This window comes from Apis cerana, linkage group LG10 (assembly GCF_029169275.1).
Source record: "Apis cerana isolate GH-2021 linkage group LG10, AcerK_1.0, whole genome shotgun sequence".
NCBI lineage: Eukaryota > Metazoa > Arthropoda > Insecta > Hymenoptera > Apidae > Apis > Apis cerana.
The window spans coordinates 3,566,151-3,585,217 of NC_083861.1; the positions used below are offsets into that span (position 1 = coordinate 3,566,151).

General features: G+C 33.5%; 1 protein-coding gene across 13 annotated transcripts in view; it reads right to left on the bottom strand.

The window, feature by feature from the left end:
* Nucleotides 1-19,067, bottom strand: part of LOC108004367 (fasciclin-2) — a 169,879-nt gene that overhangs the window by 27,615 nt on the left and 123,197 nt on the right. For 3 of the 13 annotated variants that reach the window (XM_062080768.1, XM_062080764.1, XM_017067229.3), the window contains exons 1-3: nucleotides 5,703-5,842; nucleotides 2,727-2,892; nucleotides 1,252-1,275 (exon numbers count right to left, since the gene is read on the bottom strand). In XM_062080768.1, coding sequence (XP_061936752.1) covers nucleotides 1,252-1,275; nucleotides 2,727-2,892; nucleotides 5,703-5,793 — 281 coding nt within the window. In that variant the 5' untranslated portion in view covers nucleotides 5,794-5,842. Of the gene's footprint in view, nucleotides 1-1,251; nucleotides 1,276-2,726; nucleotides 2,893-5,688; nucleotides 5,856-19,067 lie in introns of those variants that run through there. The other 10 variants (XM_062080769.1, XM_062080765.1, XM_062080773.1 and 7 more) reach the window with 4 other exon arrangements.

Sequence of the window (19,067 nt, forward strand, 5' to 3'; positions counted from 1 at the left end):
AGTCCAAGTATTAATTGCTCAGGTAGCCACGATTATATGTCATAAGAATAACACACTATAACGTAAGCCAAGCATCGTTTAACCTCTCTACTTTGTTCGTGAATTTTCTTGCATCAGGCCGCGTTACATGCGGCTTTTGGGTTGTTAGTTTGGCTCGGTTTAGCCGTTCAAATACAACGCGAAGCCAGTTTGGCCACGGAAGGCGGAAAACTTTCTCGAACAGCTTAATGAGCAACGCTTAGCTCGCGGAACAATTGGGCGGACCTGCAGCAATTAAGTGCTCCGTACAGGGGCTGTAGTAGACGTAAATCAGCCACGAGAGTGAAAGAGTAGGGGTGGTTGATGGTTTGCAAGGGGTGTGCACGGTGCGTGGTATCTGTTTGTGCGTGTATGTGTGTATGTATACGTATTACGAAAGTAAATATATATATATATATATATATGCGGGCATAGCGAAGAAGGACAGCGTCTTCTAAGTTTTCGTAAACGGGAGTGAACTCTAAAGTAACTCTATGTATATACGTAAAGATGTACAGAGTTTCTCGGATGAAATGGATGGGAAATTTAAACAGTGATTCTAGAAACTGAAACAAATACAGAAGTTGATAAAATGAAATTGCAAAAACGAAGCTTATCGTTTATATGCGATTCAATTCGAAATTGATGTGATTGTTGTAAAAAAATATTTTTCTCTGTATGTTTCATATTTTTAGTACGAAGACCGTTCCTCAAGCGGATATGTTTATACGAATTTTTTACGAGTACATTTAAATGAAACCGAAATAAAGATCTCTCTTATCCTTTAATATCATAACATGGATTTTCCTTTGGATATTTTTACGCCTTATTGCATATCATTTATTGTATATCATAAGTATTTGTATATTTAAATTTTTCAAATTTATTAATTTTCTGCAGTCTATTTTATATTTCATTATGAAAAGGGAAAAAGAATTTCGTATTAAACGAAAGAAATATTATACTTATCGTCACGAATATTTTATCGTTATACTTTATCTAGTCTAAAATTAAATTTCTTACAACTTCGAGAACAAGTTTCGACAAATATTCTTACATATCAACTTTTGCATTTATTTTAGATTTTAAAATTATCCATTAAATTTTTATTCGAACAAAATCTATAGGTATATGTATATGTTTAGGGAACGATCATCGCAAAACAGAGGGAGACTGGCAACGACACTACTGGGGTTGCGTGTAAAAGTCTTGAATTGAGTTTTGTATACTCGCCTTTCGATCGGCAAAACGACGAGTCTGTGTGCAAAACAAGTGACAGAAATTTGTTATAATTAGTGCTAAGTGTTTGTCGTGTTTTCTATTCGTGTGTTATTTCAGAGAGAGAGAGAAAAAAATTGTAAAAAAAAAATTATATTACGTTAATTAGTCATGTATAATGGGTATAATGTAAATTTTTAACGGAGAAAAAGGTAATTGAGGATTAAGCAATTTTTGTTAAAAATTCCTCGTAGTTTTTTTCTTTTGTAATTATAATTTGATTTATTTTGATTTATTTTTCTTTCTATAGAAATAAATTAAATTTCATGAAAAGATTATTTTATTAAATTGTTACCTTATATTTTTTATAATAAATGATAAATGTTATTCAAAATAGTTAAGGAATAATTTTATTAAAAAAATGATAAAGTGATAAAAATGGACATGAATTAAATCATAAATGCAATTGATTTTTAAATTTTTATACAAAATATGATGCAATAAAAGGAAGAGAAATAAATTTGACTTATTCGATTGTGATTTTAAGAAAAGAATCATTTTATATTCCGTGAATTACACCATACCCATTATACTTTTTTTTTAATATTGCTAAAGGTGGCTTTGTTATTGTCAAAAAAGCTCAAAAGCGTGAATTTCCTTGCTCGTATATCCTCGTCTGACTTGAAAAACGTTTGTTTGCACCGTCGTGACATTTTTTTTCTTTTTCTTTCTGCATTTCTCTCGCCCAGCGGGAGAATTTGCTTGAATTATGACGTTAAATCTGCGCATCATATTTTTACGAATCCGCAAAATTTAGTAATCTTATAAAAAAAAAAATATTCGAATATAATTTTTATTTTTATATTTATTGAAATTCGCAGAAGACTTTAATATGTTTTACATATGAGAAATTACGTGTTAAGTTCTTTTAATTCATCGAATAAATATTGCTTTAATCTTTTTTTTTTAATTTCTTTTCTCTCTTTTTTTTTGTTCATCTAAATTTAAATAAGTTAAATCAATTTATGAATTTCAAAGTTTCATTACATTTAAAATGAATATAAAATTCGAAATTTCTCCACAAAATTATAATCGTATTATTATCGTTGTATTTTATATACAAGTCAAAACTTTGTTTAAATATTGTTCTCGTGAAATCAATCTCTCACTTCTAATTATATTTTTTACTTTAGACAATAACAAATATATTATATATAATTTAAATTTCTTCTTGATATAATTTCCTGAAGAATTTTCTAAAAATAGGTGAACTTGTTAATAATCAACTAAAAATCAAATTAACGTTGCTAAAAAAATTCCAATTCTTTCTGTGCAATAACTCAATTAGATTTTTCATAAATCCTTCTCAGACGAAAATATACTATATACATAAATATTTATAATAGCAAGGAGCCAAGATATTTCAAAAAGTTACAAAGAATTATAAAAAATAGTAGAATCTAAATATATATTTTATCAATGATACTCACTTCAAAGGCTCGATCACGCGATCTTGCGGATCGATCCATTGCATATCAGAGATCAGTTTCGTGTCTTCGACCTTTGGATTACACGTCAGGATGATGCTGGACCCGATTGCCTTCGTCTGCGTCTCTCCACTCGGAAGAATCTCCAAGGAAGGCTCTGCAGCGTAAACTGTAAACAAAATTAAGATATGATATATTTATTATTATATTGAAATGCACATTTTGTTTAGAGAAGGAAGGAAGAAAAGAAATAATATTAAGCAGCAAATAATCTGGATTATTTATGTGCTAAATTTCTTTGGAGGAATTTTTATTTTTGCCAACGAATCTTTTTAATCTGACTAAATGAATAACTGAATAATAATAAGAGATCTTGATAAATATTTCAGACATTTTTTGTGAATCTAGGACAGCAAAAAAAGTACTTTCAAAGAATTTGCTCACGGGAAAAATGAAAATTTCTTGATTAATTTTTCTGATATTCTTCTTTTGAATTATTATACGAATTATATATCATTTCTTCTTGTTGTAAACAGAGTAAATAATTATTTCAAGGAATAAAATTTTCTTTCTTTATCTTTATATTTCTTGCATCTTTTTCTTTCACTAGAGAAAGGAACAAGACTTTTTTGGTTATCTAACGTAAGGAAAAACGCATGGAATTTCTCGATCACGACCTGAAAATGCTGGTTTAAGCCTTGACGGACAGTAATTTTGCAACAACGATGCGATTATATGGAAATCGACACCAATTTTTTCTACTACATTTTTAAACGCGTGTGAAAAATATACGAATACGCATATCCGGTTCACAATTACATAAGTATTTTCGCAACTGCAAATGCATGCTTTTGCGTGTATCCAATGCCACGTCGTGTTTTAATAGAATAATTTTAATGGGATAACGAGATCCAACGAGTGTTTAAAATTAAATGTGAAAATTTTTTTCTTTTTAGAGAATAAACTTGAATGGAAGTTATAACGAGGAAAATTATTCTTAATTAGATATGATTTATTTTATTAATATTCCATAAGAAAATTTTAAGAATATCAATTAAATTATCTTTTTTTTTTATTTTCTTTAGTTATAAAAATATAATTTATTCACGAAGATGAAAGATTGTGAATGATTCACAATTAGATGAATTATAAATTGATGATTCTTATAATAAAATTATGATAAATAGTAATAACTATTATATATAACTAAAATTTAGTAGAATATTCATCAATTGAAAATTGAGATTCTTTAGATATCTGAAAATTCATGACCATTGTTTTTAACATTTCTTTAATTTCAGGAACAATGGACAACGTGCATGGACAAAGCAATTTTTAGCGCCGGTTTTATTCGCAAAAAAAAAAAAAAATGAAAGCCAAAAAACGAGAAAAAAATTGCACATTTGATCATGGAAAGTAACAATATCAAAGTAACAAAGAAAAAGATTTTTAAAACGTCATTTACCTATTTTGAAGGGGGAAATATATACCGCGTTTTAAAATTTATGATCATACGACGTGTCTACATTCTCTTTACGAATACAAAACCGTTTGCGGAAACATATTGCGACAACTTCTACCGTATCTTGAAGCAAACGCAGGGGCAGCGCAACAGAGGGTGAGGACGGGTAAAAAGTGGTGCAAATTGACACAGAAAAATGTGCGCAAACAGAGAGAATAACGGGTACGTGAACAAAGAGCAGTCACGGGGAGTTGAAAAAAATTGTCTGTGGTTTACGACTCTTTTTCAGAACACCGTAACACGTGATAGTATACCTGGAAAAATGTCGTCAGTCAGGTCTGACCTCTGTGATGTGTCGCGACACGAGTTTTTCTCATTTTTTTTGAATAGGAATTATTTTCATCTGCGAAATGAGGAACGTTTATAAAGTAAAAATAATATAGGAGAAGAAATACGATAATTTTTAATCGAATCATTTTGATTGTGGGTGATTATTATCATTCGATTTTTTGATTTCAATGTAAATGTATGAAGATATCCATACTCGAATTTTTTAACAATCTTCAATTTTTTATTTTAATAGATCTCTAGTAATAAAATTTATTCAAATTAATAACAGTTCATTCCGCGTGCCTTGCTATTATTAAGGGTTAAATTGAGAAAAAGATGTACGTAATAAATTCGATAATAATATCTTGTCGAGATAAATAGAGTATTAAATGTGATAAATTTTTGTAACTACTTTTTAAAGGAATGAGATAATAATTCACTTCCTTTCTCAAATTATTTTTCTATTAAATTTATTACTTTATGTGAAAATAAAATAAAACAACTTCAAACGGGAAACGATTGGGAAGAGAAACGATACGAAAGAGGGAAAAAGAATTACGTGTACTAAAGGGGTTGGAGAAAATTGTCTGACTCATACAACTTGCTTCCACGAGATCATATACCTCTGTCATACGGTATTATCGTGAGTCACAAGTGCTTTCAAGTTGCAAACCCCTAATCACAACGATTCGAGGTATTCGTGACACGACGACAATGTTACTCGAGTGAATATTTTACCTAGGTTCTAGGAATTTAAAAAAGAAATCAATTAGTCTGCGAACGTCGACGCTTTTATCTTCATTTGAACTTGCAACCTCTGATGAAAAACGAATATTATAAATGTAACTTTTAAATAGTATTTTTAAAATAATATATGGCACAATAATTTTTAAACTATATATATATATATATATATATACAGATACAATTATTTCAAAAAGGAAGAATATTCATAATCAAAGAAAAATTTCAAGCAATTTCTTGCACTTCGAGCATAATATCAAACATTCGTATCCCCAGTATCATCGGATATCAATAAATGAAAACATTCAAAACTCTGTATCAAGCTGTACAACACACTCAATCTCTCCATGTACTGTCTCATCATACTTAACAATATCACGAGTATTAATGCACACGAAGTCGAACACACGGCGTCCAATTCAATCTTACCCAATTTCTCTTACCCAAACGGTTAACAATGCGCGTCGGTGATGTGGCTTTAAGGATGTATACGCACAACACGGAAACGCAGACCGACGTCTCGACGGCGCTCATCCTCGCGGCGGGATGCCACGGGTGCTTTTACGACGACACACGTGCGTCAACTATGACGCTGGAATGCGGCTGGTTATGCCAGCGTGACACGCAACGGGTGCACCGCACGGTACGCAACAACAGGAAGCCAGAATTAAGCTAATTAATCGTGACGAGCGAAAGTACGGAATTGGTCTAACTAGGAAACGGTTCTGTGCGCCTCCTTCAGTCGAATCCCGGAGTATTGCGAATAATTTTGCAAATTTTGCGGCTTGCGTTGACGGAAATTGATGGAAATTCTTCTCTTTGGAGGATCCTTAATTTATCTTTGAAAGATATTACGAAGAATTAGATTTGGCAGTTAGGAATTGTGAAGGAGGAGGCTTGATTTCAATCGAGAAACAATTTCACACGAGTGTATATTATTATAGTTCGCATTCGGGATTGGTGATTGAAGAAGAATTTTCAATGGGAAATGTAATTTCGAAGGCATCGCAATCCAATTTGCGTTGGGATGTTGGGACGATTTACTGCTTTCGAAGATATTACCGAATAATTTATGGTAATTTGATCTTGTAGTTAGAAATTGTAGGAAGAATCTTTGGAAATTTGATTTCACCAAGGCATCGTGAACAACAATTTCTGACAGGATATATTGAGATTTATTTTTCAAGATATTGCGAGCAATTTACCAATCTTCGCTAGAAATATATCACTTGCGAATCTTTAAATTTGATTTCGCGAAGGCATCGTGAGTAATTCATTCTAGTTTGTATATTTATATTTTTTGCACGTTGAATCTTCTTGAATTTAACCAAAACTATTAATAAATCAGAGAGAATACACGTATACTTATTTAAAAAATCGAAGAAACTGATACACAATGATTTTAAACATTGCTAAACAACAAACTACTCGACAAATACGACATTTCTACCAATTGATTCTCATAACAATCAGCATCGCGAATTCGGCGAAAAAACTAGGAACATCTGTTCATCCGGCAATCCTACCTCGTGTGACGCGAATTCGCGAGTGACGTAACCTGTGCACATGTTGCACGAAAATTGAAATTGTGTCAAATGGAACGAGGCTGGAAAAAAACGGAGAGAAAGAGGGGCAGAGAAAAAATGGCGTTCTCGTTTTACAGCATCGTTTTGCTCGTGGGACAAGCGTTACGCGGTTGGATGTTCGCCTGTTGAAAATTGCTGTGTGTAGTAATTAATTTAACGAAAGAGGGGCAAACACATCGTCCATCGTAGAGGAACGAGACACACGTAACGTTCGTGGAACGAAATTAAAGGGAAGAAAGTTGGGTTGCATATATAATTTCCGGTCGGTGGTTAGGGCAAGGAAAGGCGCCACCGAATGGCGTCTGGGACGAAACTTACTTAATTGGGGAGGAAGATGGGACGAGACTCTCGTTACCGAGATATCGAACTTTTTAAGACGACGCGTTTCGCAAAATGTCGGAGGGTGGATTAAGGAGAAAAATAAGGGATGATTACATGACGGATGGGCGAGACACTTTCTTTGGCAGGTTGATTTTGTATGGCTTGTTTGTAGCCCGAAAGAAATTGCTATGGTATGGGGAATAAGAAGGTACGAGGGAGGTTTTAATAAATATTTAGAGGGTTGCGAATTTTTAGGTGTTTTAATATCTTAAGTATTTTCCGTGTATTGATGATGGTCGTTTTTACTTAAATTTTGTTTAAATTTAGCAGAAATTTTGTTATAATTATAATTGTTTCAATCCATTTTTTTAATTATGTATATGAAACGAGGGATATGAAAGGCTTCAAGTTGGATTAATATTTTAAATATTAATGATTCCTTATCTTTTTACATAAAATTGCAGGATATTTCATTTATATATATCCAAACTTTCAGCTGATACAAACAATGTATTATTAAACGTGTCAACATTTTTTCATTAATACGAAAAGAATCGTGATAAATATTAATATTTCTGTGGATAAAACTTTTATTAAATTTTTTTGCAATATATGTACATGTAAGAAAAATCATTATGTTCCACAGAATCTTTAATTTTTTTCTCATTTATTAACACATGTATTCAAACATCATGTATCCCAACTCATAAGTTCTCGTCGAATAGAATAAGAGAAAATCAACGATAAGTACGAAATACCAAAGAATGTAATAACTTCACGTAACAATCTCATCATCTATTACTTTCTCCATTACTTTATTCCATTTCAACCGAGCAAAAGGAATCGTTATGCTTTGCAAGATTCATAGCTCTCTGATCTATTCAGATTTCGTCATTAACATATCTCTCAAATATCATACATCTACCTTATTCATAAGCTTTCATCATAAAATGAAAAAAAATCAATAACGTACGGAATCTATTTTCATCTATTGAGATTTCTTCGTTAATTTATGTACACAAACGTCACGTAAGTCATAAAGTTTTATTGCGGAATAAAAGAAAGTTAATAACAAATACGAAATATAAATAGAAAACATAATAATTTCACGTACAACAATTCCATCAGTTATTATAATATTATCATGTATTACATTATCGTACAAATTAAAAAATACATTACTCTTTGTATAAAGTGATTAAAAAATTATTACCAAATTTAAAAGAAAATTGTAATATTATTTATAAATTTATCTTCATATTTCAAGGAAAATTTGGAAATTTTTTTAATGAAAACAACACAAAACGCATTACCAACCGAAGAAAATTGCACCATCAAAGAAATTGGATCATCGATATTTTTTTACTTCAAGTTATTCCATCCTGCATATAATTTAAAAAAATTCTATTTTCTTGTCATTTTGAAATGGAAAAAACGCATATAACCTTCTGTTAATATTAAAAAAGAAAAAGAAAACTATTTCGTTATGGAAAACTGTGCTGTCTCCATTACCTAACTCTGCATATCCGATTAAAAAATATGATATTCAAGGAAGGAGATAACTTGCGTAGTTAACGAGTGAACCAGACGGTACGTAATTCGAGTAAACGTCCCCAAACCAGAACCAGAAGATGATTCAAACGGAAAGTCCAATTTTCGGTCTTATGCTCTCCTCGTTTCGCGATAAGAAGTTCAGTAAGAGGGAAAGGTTTGGCCATCGCAACAAGGATTACACGAACCCCAGGGAGAGAGAAACGTCCCTGGATCGGGACAGCTTATTTGTTGGAAAGCTGTCTGGGGGAAACAACGCCACGAGGTCGCGATAAGGCTCGCGAATTCATCATTTCCGGATCGCTTAAAGTCGGGAAAAGAGGAGGAAATACGCGTGACACAAGGGTGGAAAACGAAAGATTCACTGATTCGACCAGATATTTCATTCGGTCCATGACTAATATAAGATATCTGAGGAAGCAGACGTTCGATTGCACAAATGAGATGCTCATGGTAATGATCGACCGAATTTCTCACGAATAGCCATTATCGTTGCTCCATTATCTCGTGATTTAACGAAATTTCCGGTTGGAACTGCGCCCTGCCTTGATAGCCCTCGCGCTTTAAACGCTATCAATTATCGTTAAATCTTAATTGTTTGCACGAGGCATAAGAGGTACGGGAGTTCATTGTTGTTGACCCATCTGAATGCAATTATCCAGCTATTTTGAAATTTCGTAATTCGGGTATGAATGGATGAGATAAATTACGTTAGATGTTTCAGTATCATCCATAATTTTAATATTATTATTATTATTATTATTCAAATAGCAGGAATCGATCTTGATTCGATTGCCCATATAATAAACGTAGATGTTGCAATAAAGTAATGCATAATTTATAAATGCCATTAATGAACCTCAATTATACAAGCTTGATAATCTTCGATAACGTTAATTATGATCATCAAAGAGTCTCGCGCGATACTTGAACGATACAATTTAAAATCGAAGCATCATTACAATTTAATTTTATTTAGACGCGACTTATATATCGTATATATTTAAAAAATATATACGAATTAAATGTTCTTTAATATCTCTCTCAAGGCCTCTTTAAATATTCGGGTCACGAGTAAACGAAAAAAAAAAAACGTTATCCCTTCCATCATCTTCCTCTTTTAATTCCACCACTTTGTTTTCTGTCGATGTATCGTATATACCATTAATATCTCACCGTAACAGCGATATTTCGTCCGGCACAATGGACGTCGTCGACCCCAAAAACCGTGCCATAATTTATTACACTGCGAAACACATCGCCTGTTACGTCATAACAGGCCATCGGAAGACAGCGCGGAAAAACGCCCACTCATCGCTTCGCCCTCGATCATTATTATGTTATACGAAACTCATTCGACCGGGATTCGTGGACGAAAAATGGTCGAGGATCCACTCGTATGGATCCTATAATCGTTTTACAAATTCGTCCAGTCGATTCATCCTCTGATCTCCCTCGTGTACTTAAAATGGGGTGGCGCCTTTATCCAACCCCCCCGAAATTCGCGAATTCATCGTTTTCAGCGGACCTCCCTCTACCCTCCGCTGCATCCCCTCCGTTTTCCTCGGAGATTTTCGCGAAGAAATCCGGTAATTGGCCCGAGGCTTCATCAGACTCGCCCTCGAGGGTAAGAAAACGGCTCTGAGAATCAGTCAGGGATCGGAATCGAAGGGATGGAAAAATGGATCAAGAGGGGATGCGACAGAGATGGATAAAGGGGTCAGGAAGAGGAGCTAGAAGAGGAAATACAAGGTGAGATAGAGAAAGATTAGAGGCCAAGGAAAATGGAACAGGAGAAGATAGATACATCAAGAGGAAATAAAGGAACGGAGGGAGATAAAAACAGAGGGGCTGAATGAAGGGACGGAAAAAGGAGTAAGAACTAGTACGACAAGACAAAAAAGGAAACGGAATCAAGGAGTATATAACATAGCTGGAATATACTAAGAATGGAATAGGGAATAGGAGTCACACAATCAGAGATCAGAAATGGAGAAAAGGTAAAATAAATCAAGAAGATGTGTGGCAAGGATAGATATATAAATCAGAAAGACGAATAGAGTTACAAGAACAAATAAGATGGAAACGTATAACATGAAAGCTGGAATAGAGAAGTTAAGAACTGACAAAAAAGAAAAATAGATTAAGAAGCGATGCAACAGAAAAACAAGTAAGTAAGATGGAACAAAGGAAGAAAATGGATCGAGGAGGGATATAAGATCAAGGAATCAGAAATTGATATAAAAATATAAGCGCAAACAAAATAAAATAAAAGAAAACTGAAACAGAAAGACATTAAGAGGATGTAACAAGAAACAAATAAACAGACAAGATAATAGGAGAGATTAAAAAGAAACTAGTATGACAAAAATAACGAAGGAACAAAAAAGAAAAAAATTCGAAGGAAGAGGGCCAAAAAGAATCAGGAAGTATTATAACATAGAAACATGACAGGAATATAATAAAATGGAATACAAGGAAGGAGGGTGACAGCCACCACCCTTCTAGGACATCTTATTTACGTTAGTTAGGGTTTGTTGGCACAACCACCCAAGAGGCCATTCAATGGATCCGCCACCTTCTCCTTCTTCTTTATTTCCTATACATACACGTTCCAAAATTTCTTTTCCCTCCGGTTTTAGGACGTAGCTATTGCTTTCGTCCACGCATTACAAACATCCAGAACGCGTTTCTCTCTCCCCATCGATAAATTCCATCGTATCCAAACGCGTTACCATAGTATAGATCGTAGTTCGTTACTTACTCGCCACCCTGTACACGCGAGTCTCAGTGGGGGTTGGAGCCGAGTAAACTCGGCGACATGTCACTCGAGCTGGAAGAATTCGATCTGAGAGGGTTCGAGGAAACAGAGGGTGATCGAATGGGGGAAGAGGGTGAGGAGGAGAGAGGATTTGATCAAATTTCGATATCGAATTGGCCGGGTAAGGGTGAAAAACGAGAGAGAAAGAGAGAGAGAGAGAGAGAAGGCCTCGTGAGGGTTTACGAAATTTTCGTACGTAGCTACTTGACGCGAACCAGGCCAAGTTGGGAAGATTCCACCCCTTATGCAAGTTTCCAACCCTCTTACACACTTTGACGATTGTTAGTTTTGATCCTGGGTGGAGGATGCAAATGGACCGAGCGTATATTGTGCGAAGTTTGGAATATATATATATACACGTATAATATATACACGTATAAGGAGAGAAAAAGAGGACAAGAAGGATAAAAATTCGAGATCGAAGAAACGCGAGAAGGTTGAAATTCAAAATTGAACTCGAGACGTGATTGGAAATTCGGCTCCACGCGAGACGAACTTTACAAAGTTTATGGAATATTGCTCGTTTCACTCTCTGTGCACAATTTGCCGTTGTCTATTTGAACTTTTTGGATATTATTTGTTCGTTTTATTTTATTTATTTTTTTATTTTGTAGGGGATAATTCTTAGTTTTGTTCCAGTAAGAGGGCAATATTGAGGAATATTGAATGTATTTTTAAGATATTTTTAGAAATTATTTATTTTCGATATTCAATGTATAAAATATTCAAATTTTAAAAGAAATTTCTTTAAATCCTGTATAATATTTTGGAATCATAATAAGATTGTTTGAAAAATTAAAATTCAACATTCAATTTTCTATTCTCGTTGGAATAAATTAATGAGTCAATTAGTAATAAATTAACGTTTATCATAATTTTGGACAATCAAGGATAATTTATAATTTATACACATTTATACACATACAGCAGCAATTAAAATTCGTTTCGTTAAAGGAAATTTATCAAATAAATTCATTCCTCTCTATTGTATCGAATCAAGCAACAATTGAAAATACGTAACAGCATTGTAAATGATATTTATTTATGCTGGATACGCAATATAATGAATATGCTTTCACGATAAAAAACTACAGTTTCTATATAACAAAAAATACATCGAAATATTACAAATTGTTGTGAACAAATTGATCGAAATAATGAATCGTATTTCGTTCGATCTTTTGGAAAAAAAAAAAAGAATTGTCATATATTCGTACGTTTCATACACGTGTAAATAATCAAACAAGTTGCAGAAAAACAAAAGAAGCGAAGGGATTATCGAACGAAATAAAGATCCAAATAAAAACAGAAACGCATCGCGACGAGAATTATTCGAAAAATACAATAATCTCGTTTGTAATCCCGACTAACATGGAAATTCTTTAACGCAAATCTTCTGTTCGCCATTCTTTTTTCTTTTTTTTTTTTTTTGCCCTTACACCGTCCAAATGAAAATGTACCACCGATCGTGAATTTCGTTCCGATTTAATTCATTTTGACCGATACGAAGCGAGAGAAACAAATTGGTAACCGGGATCGGTGAAATAAAATACGGTCCAGTTATTTCCTTTTTGCATATCGAAAAAACGTGGAAACGGCACCGAGTACCAGAATTAATTGAACAGTCAGCCGAGCTGCATGGAATTTTTTAACGAAAGAAATCGCATTGTTCCCCTATAGATGTATTGCGTTACGTTGTAACGAATAACGCGCGACCCGCGTTAACTCTTAAATCAAATTAATAATCTGAGATATCGACAACCTATCCTACTTTAATCGACTAGTTTCGTTACTTTAATAACGTGATAACGAGATGATCAATTAACCGTGATATAAATTGATATCAGCTTTAAGAAGGATTTCATAATTTCATTTTCTCTTGAAACCTCGAGTTCTTGATTTAGATAGATTTATTTTATTGCGATAAATCGCTAATTTGTTATACGCTTTTTTTATAGGAGAAGTAAAATTTCATTAATTCAAAAATTAGAATTTGTGAAGATTTTAATTCTTTTGATTAATCGTAGGAAATTTATTTTCGTATTTCTATTGATCTTGAAGATAAAATAATTATTGGATGATATTAAAAATTATATGAAAATTCTAAAGGATTGAACCAAGACAATGAACGTTCGTTGTACTAACAATCAACTCTCTAATTATCCTCGAAAGTTTCCAAGTACAAACCAAATCAATTTAACATCCCTCGACAAGTCTCATGCGTCATTTCCTTCGAATTATAAACCTCAAGAGGATTTCCTCCCCCGCTGACACGCACGATTCCAAGTACATCACCGAAAATTCTCATTTTCATCCCCCTTACATCTTGAAGATTTCTTCGATAAGAAAAATCGAATGGAATATTTTCAAGCAAAGCTACAAATTTCCAAAGTTTCGTCAAAACAAGCAAAATAACAAAATCAAAACAATTAACACGCTCTTCATTATACAATAGATCTCACCAAAACCAATTCCATACCCTCTCACACGTCATTTCTCCCAAACTGTACACCTTGCAGAGGACTTCCACCCCCTTCCCCATATACCTGCAGAGAAACACGATCCCACGATCGAATCAGGAACTCCCCGAGCATCCCTCTATATAATCGAGTTCCCGAGTTGTATTTAAATCGATCGTCCAAGAACAAAGGGAGGCAGAGGGGATGGTTGCACTTCCCTTCTTCTCGCGGGGGACAAAAGAGCCGTAGAGACCGAAGATTGGATTCGAAACCGATACGAAAGACGGACCAACTGGACCTTCCCTTATATCCTTGCCCCCCTCCTACCGTGAAAAGTTTCTCGATTAAGGGTTGGCCGAAGGATCGTTTCGTTGTAATCTCGTCGACAAACTCTCGCTATTAAGTAGCTCGATATAACGTGATGGTATAATGAAGTGGTCGAAGGGATGCGGTCGTTTCATAAACCGAAATTACACGCGCTAATGCAAACGTAGTAGAGGATGGCCATGGTGGTGGTGGTGGTTTTCCAAGCTGACGAAACTTGGAACGGCATGCGCGGATTATCCGGTCGTTCGCGCTTCGTTGACCGGAGAAAGGTGTTCCGTTATTAATAGCAATTAAGCAAATGGACCCTGCCTCGGAATTTCATTAGATCGGGTTGCGAACGGGCCCTGAGGGTGCATGAATTTCTCGTTCGAGTTAGGTGTGAATGACAAGAGGTTGGGGGATGAAGATGGAAGTTCGATTCTCCGGATGAATCGTTCGAGTGGTTCGGTGAGATGTGTTCAATTGTTTGGATGGATGCGGGAGTTGATTTGAGAAATTTTTGGGAAATTTAATTGCGATAATTGGTTAATGATATCGTTACGTGTTTAGTGGTTGAGTTAATTGAAAGGGTTATTATAATAATATGATTAATGTAAAAATGTTTCGCAGCATTGTATAAGAAAATTTCAGGAATTTTTGAAGGCATGTGGTAAAAATCTGTAAAAATTTATTGAACATTCTTGGTATTCTTCACTTTGAAAACACGCGAAACGAATCCGTTTCTAGTTTGTTTCCACGCTTTAGATGAAATTGAGGAAACCATGATACGAGAGAATGAACGAAAGTCGGTACCGTGTGAACAGTTGGCACGTGGCTCGACAAGAAGCCATTAGAAACGAGCAATTTGACTGCAAGGCTTCCGTCTAAAACTGGCTTTTCGAGTTGCTGTTCTAAAATAGGATCTTCTATGCAGAAACAAAGTTCGCATAGCGCTGTTCACGGTGAAATAATGAATTCCAACTGCGTTCCAACTAGATGACGAGAAAAATATCGAGGAATTAGCACTGTGTCTGTCGGAAAATTATTATAGAATCGATGTCTGAAATATCTTCTTCCTGTTACAATTATTAATAATTGATAATTACCTAATATTTCAAATCGTAGTCTCTATTACTATTATTTTATATGTAACATGATATCCTCAAAACGATAATTTTATTAACGTTATTTAATTAAAATCGTGAATTAATTTAAAAAAGAATTCGAAACTCGTCGTTTCAACGAGCTCGATAATTATAATCATCAATTATCATTACGTCAAAAATTTAATTCTCGTACAAAAGAAGAAGAGAAAAGGATAAAATTGTATAAAATTTCAACTATACAATGTTTTTCCACTTTCATCATCGATTTTCGGCTCGGTTGGTTTATGATTTTCGACGCTCGTTTAGCTTTGATTCACGAGGAGAACGCGTGCGAGAAAAGGGCGAAAAATGGGGGAGGAGGAGAGGCGGAGAAAGGCGTCCAACCACTGTCTCTCTCTTTCCACGGTACAACATTTAATTAGAAGCGGCTTATCTCAGTCCAGTGGGTGTGTGCACGTCCAAGAGAGAAGAGTTTTTATCGGTGTCCCTCCGCGGCGTGCCTTTCAGTCGTGATACGCAACTCGAGTTTAGAAGGCTTCCTTGTTACCTTTGTGCGGGGATGCGCGCTCTTTGATCGGGGGAACGTTTTGATTCGAGTGGTGGGTTTCGTTCAGAATTTAATCGTCATTCAGACGCACGGGCTCGACAACTGGGTCTAGTTTTCAAACTAGTTTTCAAATATGCATGTTTTATTTCGTTTCGTTTCGTTTCTCTTCGTGTTTGCGATGCAAATAGGGATGGTTTGTTTATTTACTCGTGAAGGAATTAAATTTGCGTATTTAAATTTCTTTTTGAGAGAATTTTTATTTATTTATTTATTTTTTTTTTTTTTTAGAGATAGTTTGATAGGTTGGTTAACCGTGTTGCGGTACTTAGATCAGTTTTTATCCGATTGTATCTTGTTTCGAAGAGTTTTGTGACAATTTTTCTTATTTCAAGTTTGATTGATAAGATTGAAAATAAAGGTAAAACTGTATCCTTTTTTTTTTTGGAAAATGCGATATTTAATCCTTGGATAGTTGCGATTGGTTAATTTAATTTTTAGAAATTTATTTATTAGTGATTCAAATAAATGTAAAATAGATAGGTGAAATGGTATAATTATCTTTCGAACTTATAATGTGGTGAGGGATAGAACGAGGAAACATGTAACTTTCAATTACTTCCTTCTTAGAAATTATTCACTTGAGATCCAAAATTATAGAGCCAAATGCTTTTAACGAGATCGTAAAATAAAATCCAAGAATGAAGAATTTATTAGTTTCAATGGATTTATAGGTGAATTCTATTCTACTAATTTAATTTTCAAATTTATAATTCTATAAGTATTCTTTCGTTTTATAATTCAAAATTATATTTCAATATTGTCAATTTTCAGAGATAATACAACTACTATTTAAATAATATTTTTAATAATATAATAAATATATTAATAATTAATCTTTGAATTACTTTTCCATTGTAACTTTTTTTTAACTTTAAATGTTTTATGAATTTTAATTCAATATTATGTAAAAAAAAAATGTGAAATGAAAACATTTTATTTTTTCACGTTTCATCATTTTTTTCCTCTGCTATGAATATGAAAACAGCTTGCATAAATAACATGGTTCTTTCAATAAAACTCCCCCAAAAAAAAATTTAAAAAAAAACACGTTCTTATTGTAAGAAGAAAAAATCAAATTTCGTATCGTTGATAAATTATCAATTGTCTCGATCATGAAAAATCATTGTGATAGATTGGATATTAATGATTTTTGTTTGAACGCATACTTTTAATAAAACAACAATAAAAAAATCAAATCAGTTTAATAAATCGCCGGTAAAAAATTATTAATTATCCCTTAAGAATCAGGATTAGATATTCTTAGATATTTCATTTCGTTGCACATCTATTCTATTCCAAAACCAAACACCGTACCCATAGTTAAATATTTCCGTTTCGAAATCACCAACTATCTCACATTTCGACCGCTAACAAATTCGCAGCAACATAACACGGAAACCACAAAACATGTTTCTTCGACAGCGAAATTCATCGTGCGGATGGACGTTGGTTCCATCGTTTGAGGAATGCGATAGCGAGGGTGTTCGCTACGAACGTCTGCCCGTGCACGCTAGTTTAAATTGAGAATTCCATTGAGCCGAATCGATGCAAACAAGCGTATCAAAATACACGGTAAGCGCATTCGTAAGATACGTCCGGAGGGGGATCGAGAGAGTAAGAGATTCGATCTTGTTATTAAAACGTGAGCTGGCGTTATGAAGGGGTATGATAGAGAGAGAGAGAGAGAGAGAGAGAGAAATAGGGGAAAGAGAATGTAATTATTCCGGAAAATATGCGAAATTCACGAAACACTTGCCAACTCTTAATACCGATGGAAAATTTACTCGCCTCCCCCCGCTTCACCATCTATCGACGTTTTCGAGGTTCTTAAATTAAATACAGGATAATGTTTCGCCGACAATTTAAATGGTTTAATTTCAAACAATTTGTACGGAAGTTTGTGGAAGCTGAAAATTACATCCAAGTATTACGTTTCTCATGGAGTCTCTGTTTCGGAACGAGGATTAGTCACGTAGTGTATGGTTCATAAAGTAATGTTCTTGTGCGTGATACGTTCTTGTAGAGTTAGGCGCTTCTGGTTATTATTTAATAATACGATCGGATTAAATGGTGTGATGTATGCGTGATTCACGAGCGAGATTAAAATGTTGAAATTTTTCGTAAGAGATATCTTATTCGAAATTGAAACGGAAAATCGAAACGACTTAGATAGAATAGATGTTGTTGATTACTTATATTATTTTTTGATTTTTAATTTTTAATAAGAAACATAAAATTACGTATTTTAATAGTATTATTTCTGTTAAAAATATGACTATTTTATGAAATGATAATATTTCGATATATAGACCAAATTTGGAAATTTAATTGCACTTAATGATCTTAGATATATGTTACAGTTTTATATAGTGTGATATTTGAATTATAGCAATTATTTGGTTGCAGAATATTGATAAGGAAAAAGTTATTTATTTTGTAGCTTGTTTGTACGAAATATTTTTTTTTAATTTTGAAATTTTTATAATTCGAAATATTAGATGTTATTTTCCATACATTTTTCATTTTATATTTCTTCATTTCGAGACTCCTCTGTGTGTCATGCTAACTATTTGTTGAAGAATTTTTCAATTTATTTTTCTATTACAATTTTTCATTTCGAAGCATTCAACGTTTTATATTGCAAATTATCAATATTTCACTTTTAAAAATTCTTCTTTTTTTCGTATTTATATTACACTTCATTAAAAGTTTTAGGTTGCCATATTTCCAATATCGGTACCATATCAATCGAAGTACAAATCAACAGATTTTTCATTTAACATTATTTAATTTCGAAGCTTTCAATTTTCCATATTATTCGAACTATTAATCAACGGATTTTTTTTATTTCACACTTCAAGGCATCCAATTCTCTGTCATTCGAGCCATTACCGAACAGCGTTTTCATTTCACACTTCTTAATTTCGAGGCGTTCAATTTTCCATATCGCTCCAACTATTACCCAACACATTTTTCATTTCGAATTTCGCAATTTTGAGGCATCCAATGTCCTAATATTTCCTCTCAACTATTAATCAAAACCCTTTTTCA